The sequence below is a fragment of the Tupaia chinensis genome, unplaced genomic scaffold, assembly GCF_000334495.1.
Source record: "Tupaia chinensis unplaced genomic scaffold, TupChi_1.0 Scaffold000294_1, whole genome shotgun sequence".
NCBI lineage: Eukaryota > Metazoa > Chordata > Mammalia > Scandentia > Tupaiidae > Tupaia > Tupaia belangeri.
Window position 1 is genome coordinate 563,163 of NW_006159779.1, and position 7,410 is coordinate 570,572.

The 7,410-nt window shown below is 53.7% G+C and overlaps 1 protein-coding gene across 1 annotated transcript in view; it reads right to left on the bottom strand.

Annotated features, from left to right (window-relative positions):
• SAMM50 (SAMM50 sorting and assembly machinery component) overlaps positions 1-7,410 on the bottom strand; it is a 48,817-nt gene that overhangs the window by 22,685 nt on the left and 18,722 nt on the right. The window contains exons 8-11 of the mRNA XM_006150664.2: positions 5,010-5,138; positions 4,148-4,219; positions 2,520-2,606; positions 178-248 (exon numbers count right to left, since the gene is read on the bottom strand). Of these exons, the coding sequence (XP_006150726.1) occupies positions 178-248; positions 2,520-2,606; positions 4,148-4,219; positions 5,010-5,138 (359 nt within the window). The remainder of the gene's footprint in view (positions 1-177; positions 249-2,519; positions 2,607-4,147; positions 4,220-5,009; positions 5,139-7,410) is intronic.

Consider the following 7,410-nt stretch of genomic DNA (forward strand, 5'->3'; position numbering starts at 1 on the left):
AAAAATACTATGCAGTATATATTGAATTTTGAAACTGTAAGAGTTTAAACAAAAACATGAGTAAAACTTGAAATACTGCTCTCCTAAATAAACTTCTCTAAAATATCTTGTAGGAAATCAGCCACAAAGATCCAAAAAAAGTGTCTGTAAATCACCCAATCATTTATGATCACTTACCTATCAGCAATACTCGATGGCTTATCACCAATGGGGACCAACACTCCACCCCACAGAGATGCTGAGAAAACCTATGGATGGTAAACAGACAGCTTTTAAAACATGCAACTTTGAATCCCATACAGAGGGGTTGGGCTCAGGCGCTACTCCTCTGACACTGGGCTGCTCCCCCTTCTGCAGGGAGACGCCAATTCCAGCAGGATAGGCGGTGCCTGGTGGACGAGGGACCCTGTACCTGCCCAGCTTCTCTGATTCGGCTCAGAACATGGGAGGGTCAGGGCACACAGCATCTTAGGTTGAACAAGTGCCACAATCATGAAAGACAATGAGACACATACTTCTAGCCCCCCGCAGGTCAGGAAGAAGTAGCAAAACTCAGGTCAGTGACCCAGCCTTCAGGCTGCGTGCTCCACCCACAGGACTACGCAACAATGCCTTCAACTGCAGTGGGCTCTCCCGGCTCAACCTCACCCACCCTGTGCTTTCACGGTGCTGAGCTGAGCAGGGCCTGCACTCTCGCACATCCTGTGCCTCTTTCTACCAGTGCAGACGGAGAACACGAACTACCAGTGCAGATGGAGCACACGGGCTACCAGTGCAGATGGAGAACACGGACTACCAGTGTGAAAGTATAACACAAACTACCGGGGCAGGACAGATAACACGGATTGCCAGGGCAGGATGGATAACACAGACTATCAGTGTGGACGAAGAACACGGACTACCAGTGTGGACGGAGAACACGGACTACCAGTGTGGACGGATAACATGACTACCAGTGTGGACGGGGAACACGGACTACCAGTGTGGACAGAGAACACGGACTGCCAGGGCAGGACAGCTATGATCAGAAAGTCTAAGACTGCAGTGTAGAGGAGGTGGAGGAGAGAAGGGCCATTGAGAAAGAGCAGCACAGTCGGAGAGGAGAGAGGCCAGGGCCTCAGAAGGTGGCTTAGAAGGGGAGGGCTCGAGCACTGGGAGAAGTCCAGAGCAGCTGGGCCAACACTGTGCACATTTCAGTGGATCTGGAGCCCAAGTACAGGAGACAGATTTGGGGAGTTTGAAAGCAGGTTGCTTTTTTAGGTTTTTGGTTATTTTTAATAATTACTTTATTTAACTTGATTTATTTGTTTAATTTGACCACACAGGGACAGAGAAAGAGAGAGAGAGATAACGTGAGAAAGTAAGCCACCAGGTCCAGGACTCGAACTGTGGTCAGTCATGTGGGAGTCCAGCGCCTCTAACCACCACGCCACCTGCTGCCCCCAAAAGGCTGATTTTCAACATGCTGATCTGCAGTTTCTGAGACACAAAGCTGAAACCAGCAGCACTTGAGCCTGGACCTGCAGAGCGGAGCCAGACGGTCTGTAGGCAGCATGGCATCCTGGTGGCAACAGCAGTAACAGGGCTGGGGAGACCCTCCAGGCAGAGCAGCGGAGCGAGTGGTCCCTACGAGAAGGAGGGCAGACATCCAGGGGGCAGCTGGAGGGCAAGCTGGGGAGGAGAAACTGAAACTCTGAGGAGACAGCAAGGGGTGGGGAGAACCCGTGCAATACTGATGGAGTCAAGGAAACCAAGAGAGAAAGCAAAAGGGACGCTGGAGCAGACGGAGTGTCAGGCGGCTTGGAAGGGACCGGAAAGAGGGTAACGGGGCCCAGCGCCGGCCTCCAATGTGGCAGCGGGGAGGGCAAGGCAGAGACGGAGTGGAGAGAGCCGTAAACCGAGGGCGGAAGAGAAACGGCAACAAACCACTTTCCAATGAAGTGTCATCAACAGTCGCACGGCCTGCCCCACTGAACTCCTCCTGGCCCCAGCTTCAAGGCAGAGACATGCCAACAGCAGGGCAGGCTGGGGGCCACCCTAGCACCCTGGGCTCTAGAAGACCTGAGAAATGAGCCAGGTACTCGCCCCGCTGGGGCCCCCACGGGTACAGCAGAACCCAGTCACTCACTCCATTTGTCCTGAGTGAAATTTGGAAAAACTAACCAAACTGATTAAAGATTTAAGAACAAAAATTCTGGAAGCATCAGGGCCCTACAGAGCCAGCAAAATAGGGTGAAGACTTGGAATTTCCCTGGAAGCCACATTTCTAGGGACCGGAGCTGTTCCTGGGTCCCCAAGCCACATCTCCTCCAAGGCCTGATAAACGGTCTCACATGAAATGACCAACAGAGATTATTTCTTGAAGTCACCGTCTCTCCCCATTGTCTGCAGTCCAGTTTACACCAGTAGGCTCTGGGCTTCCACTTCAGGGCTTTGGGTATCCTGGGACTCAAACTTCCTAAAGAGTCCAAAATCAAGGGATTACAGTGCAAGTGACGTGGTCCCAGCCAGATACTCACGGAATCAAACACGAGCTGTTTATTCAACTGAAGCTCAAAATCTTCTTTTAGGAAGCTCACGTCTCCTCCGGTGTAGCCTGCCAGCTCCTGCGGGAAAGATCCCCAGGTCAGCAAACAGGCCTCTCAGGGGAGTTACTAAAGAAAGTCTGCGATCCTGGTTTAACGTTTGGTATTTTTCAAAAGACAACAGAACGTTCTGGCTCCTAGAAACTCTGAGTTGACTGCTGTCGAGAGCAGCAGAGGCGAGTCGGAGGGACCTCAAGCCTGCACAGCGACCACGGACGGCGTCATTCCTGCCGTGAGGGGAAGACGTGGCTCCGCATCCTATTACAGAGCTCACGATGGTGGGAGGGCTCGTTGGCTCCTGAGTGTTTGGAGAACTGAGCCGGTCTTTTACCGTTTGGGACATTCTGTATAACAATCTAATTTCTGGGACCAGCATGTGGTCGAGCAGTTAAGATGTTGGACTCCCACATGGCCAACCAAAGTTCGAGTCCTGGACCTTGCCACTTAAAACTCACACCAGGTGCATGTGTGAGAAGAAGGGATTGTGGCACAGTCATCCCCCCTGGGGGATGATTTTTCACTTTCCCTCTGCCTCTCTCTCTCCAGCAAGCACACATGTCCTATGGAAAAATAAAAACCTTAAAAAACAAAACAAAACAAAAAAACCCCACTAACTTCTGCTTGTTCCTCTAAAGCTGAAGATCAGGCACCCTGGGCTTCTGCCCTGCACAACAGCTGCCAGCCAGGGGGTGCAGGGGCACGCAGGGCTTCCCCACCCTGCACCCAGTCTCCCAGCACACAGGCCGCCCCCCGCCCCGTGCACTGTGGCTGATCTCGCCATAGGGAGCTGAGTCTCGGGAGCCTTCCCACCTGAAGAAGAGCGAAAGGGGAAACAATAAGCTGTCTCCACGGCTGGCCCCGTATAGCGCAGGTGTGAGGTGCTGTACACAGAAGGCCATATCCTACATGGGCAACCGCAGCTCGAATCCCAGCCTCAGCAGCTTAAAAGACACACTGGTGCGTGTGCCTGCCCAAAATCCTGACAGGAAGAAGAAGGAGAAAGGACTCCAGCGTGGTCACGCCCCGTCGGGAGTGCACCTGTCTGCCTTCGCTCATCCGACACACTGGAGCATGTGCCTGCCCAAAATCCTGACAGGAAGAAGGAGAAAGGACTCCAGCGTGGTCACGCCCCGTCGGGAGTGCACCTGTCTGCCTTCGCTCATCCGCTCGCTAGCTCGCTCTCTCTCTCTCTCTCTCTCTCTGGCAAGAACACATGCCCTCTGGCAAATAAAACAAAACAAAGAAAAAGGCTGCTTTCAGAATTACTAGGAGAGCACATTTCTTTAAGACGTAAAGACAACTCCTTCACAGGCATGCAGGACATTGTTAACGGCACCAAAGACACATACCTCAGCTCGCCCTGGGTCCCATGGACAGGCTGACCTGCAGGGAGGAGCAACCTGGGACCGGGAGCCCTGCCAGCAAGTCCCAGGCAGGTTTATATTTCACGGGAAAAGTTCAATATTAAAATGTGAATACTCTGTGACTCCCCATCCCATCAGGTCACCCCGCCTGGAGACAGCCCTCCCTCCCGCCCGCAGCGTGAGCGGTGAGAACACTACCTGGTTCACTTTGAGCAGAGCGCCTCTCCTGGGTAAGATGGAAGAGTTCCGAGAGTCGATGACCATGGCATGCTGAAAGAAACATGCAGGTATTTCACTTCGCGACCCTACGAAGCGCACGCTCCAGCTGAGCACCGACTCGGGGCTGGGCTGGGCACGTCCGAGTTCCCCGTTCATCTTTGCAAAAATCCTCGGAGGGAGGTCGTACAGGTTGAGCAACCTTAATACAAAAATCCCAAATCTGAAACTTTCGAGCACCGACATGATGCTGTGGTGGAAAATTCCCACCTGATCTCCCGTGACAGTCGCAGTCAAATCCCTGCAATACAAAGTAGCATATAAAATGGCCTCCGGGCTAAGCGTGTGAGGTATGTATGAAACATACGTGAGTCCATGTTTAGGCTTAGGTCCCATCCCCAAGATATCACCTTGTGGGTATGCAAATATTCCAAAATTTAAAAAATATCTGAAACCTGAAACCCTCTGGTCCCAAGCATTCCAGACAAGGGACACCTGTACATGATACCTGTCCTCCTGAGGAAGCTGAGGCACAGAATAAACGACCCTGCTCATTACCCGTCACCGGGTTTGCTCTCTCAACGCACTGACCTGAGAGCTCGGCCAGCTTCCTGAATTTCTGAAGGTGAAGTCCACAGTCGGCTCTTAAACATATGTTCCCCCGTTAGCCCCACTGAGTTTCCCAGAAAAACGGACACGAGGCAGTGGACCCGACTCAGTCAGAGCCCCTACTGAGCCCCCAGTCTCGGGACACTTCTCAGGCAGTCCCAGGGCTGGCAAAGACCATCTCCCCGTGAGACTGTTAACAAACTTAGTCATGCACTCACACGAGGAACATCCGTACCGAAAGAGAAGACTTCAGTGAGTGTCCGCTTTCTTTTCTAACTGCAAACGATGCTGTTCTGGAGAGGCAGCCCAGTTCTCGCCACACGCCTTCCCACTTGACGGTGTGGCTGGTCTTCCATATGGGAAGCTGTGAACACACACGCAAAGATGAGATGCTTTCCGAACCATGCACACATGAACACACATGCAGGGGCAAGATGCTTTCTGAACCACGCACACATGAACACACACAGGGGTGAGATGTTTTCTGAACTGCAGACACATGAACACACGTGCAGGGGTGAGACCCTCCTGAACCGAACACACAGGAACATGCACACAGAAGTGAGACCATTTTGAATCACACACACAGGAACACATATGCAGGGGTGAGACCTTTCTGAACCATACAAACATGAACACATATACAGGGATGAGATGCTTTCTGAACCGCACACACAGGAGCACACACACAAAGTGAGACGCTTTCTAAACCATGAGGACCCACAGGGATAAGATGCTTTCTGAACCACACACATAGGAACACGTATGCAGGGGTGAGACTTTTCAGAACCATGAACACATACACACTCAGGGATGAGACGCTTTCTGAACTGCACGCACGCAGGAGTTGTCAGCTTTTGGAATGAAGCACCACTAAATAACTGAGTATTTAAATACCAAAAACACATTTTTTAGGTGATAGGAGGGAAGGAGGAAGGTAAGCAGGGTAGGGGCCAGCAGACGGCATAATGGTCACATTGATGAACTGACTCCCTCTGTAGCTGACCACAGTTCAAATCCAAGACCTTAAAAGTCACGCCGGGCACGTGTGTGTATGTGTGTGCCCAAAATCCCGAGAGGAGACTGTGGCATGGCCATTCCCCTTGGGGGGTGATTTCTTGCTTTCTGTCTGTCTCCAGCAAGCACATATACCCTAGAGCAAAAATATTACTCTCAAGAAAAAAAAAAAGGTAGGGAGGAAGGACAAGGAAGAAAGGGAGAAAGCTGTGCACTTCATCAAAGGAAGCTGCCCTCGGGGCAGGTGTCCCAGGACAGGGGCGGAGTCTGGTCTGAAAGCTGCAGGCAGCTCTGGAAGCAGCAGGCTGACTCATCCACCTCTTTGTAAAGGTCAAGGCACCTGGGCCTGCGTGACATACTCCAGTGAGGTTCACTGACTCCTGGTCTGAAGACAGGCCTGGTGACGGGCTGAGCGACATGGTCAGATCAGCCCCAGGGAAGAGCCGAGTCACGTGAGGATGCAGAACACCCAGAGGCCTGAACAAGTGAGCTGTGCGCGTGCGAGTGGGACCTGCCTCCACCTCAGTGGCTCCCCAAGCCAGGGCAGCCTGTCTTCAACCTCACCGCAGAAAGCCGCCCCTGGGCTCTCTGAACCAAATGAGGCTAGCTGGTGGCTGTGGGCAACAGGACCGTGATTTAACTCACAGGAGTCAGGTCACCCCCCCTCCCCAGAGGGCACCCCAAACTGAGCAGCCTCTGTAGCCCTCGGGCCTGCAAGAGAACTCAGGACCCCTGAGGGTGGGCACCATCCCAGGCCCTGAACACCCCATGCTGAGGGTGATGACCTGGGGTGCCCACCTCACCGCAGTGCTTCATGAAGCCCCGCTGGGCACAGCCAGCTGAGAGACCCGGCCTTGCCCTCCTCCACACTCGCATTGAGGGCCTGAGCGCCAGCGCTTCCCGAAAGCCTTGGTGAGGAACGGAGCGCCCCACTCCACCTCCTCTTTCCTTATAAGGCTGTGCTCAGCAAGACAGACACACCTAAGAGGAGACACACTGTCTACCCCTGGTGCCTGTCAGGACAGGTGGCGTGCAGCAGCACCATCCCCCCTGAGTAGCAAGGCCCTACCTCACGGGCCCGAGGGGGTACAGCACAGCCTTCTGGTCCTTTCCCTGACTTTGGCTCACCCAACTTTGGGGCTGCCGGCTACAAGGCCTCTCCACTCCCATCCCCTCCTACCCGCGATCGTGGCTGTCCCTTGGTGTTGTTCACCTCTGCTATTCTGTAGGTAAACGAGACGTCTCCACTCTCCTTAGGCAAAGAGAGAAGGGGAGCACGCCAGGAGGAAGATGAGAGACACGGCAGGTGCCAGCCACGGCCACCTCCCTCTGGTGAGGTGGCCCTCTCTCCTGTTGCAGGGCCAGATGGAGAGAACAGCGCTTGTCCAGATGTCCCCTTTGCGCCCACCACAGGCTCTCTGGGACTGCATTGGAGCAGATGGCTCTCCGAGGGCTTCCCCTTCCAGACAAGGCATGGCTGTCACTGGGAGAAAAGAAAGTGCCAGTGCATGTGCTCACAGGGCTGGTCCACGGCCAATGGGCTGCCTGGACGTGCTCACAGGGCTGGTCCATGGCCAATGGGCTGCCTGGACGTACTCACAGGGCAGGCCCACGGCCAA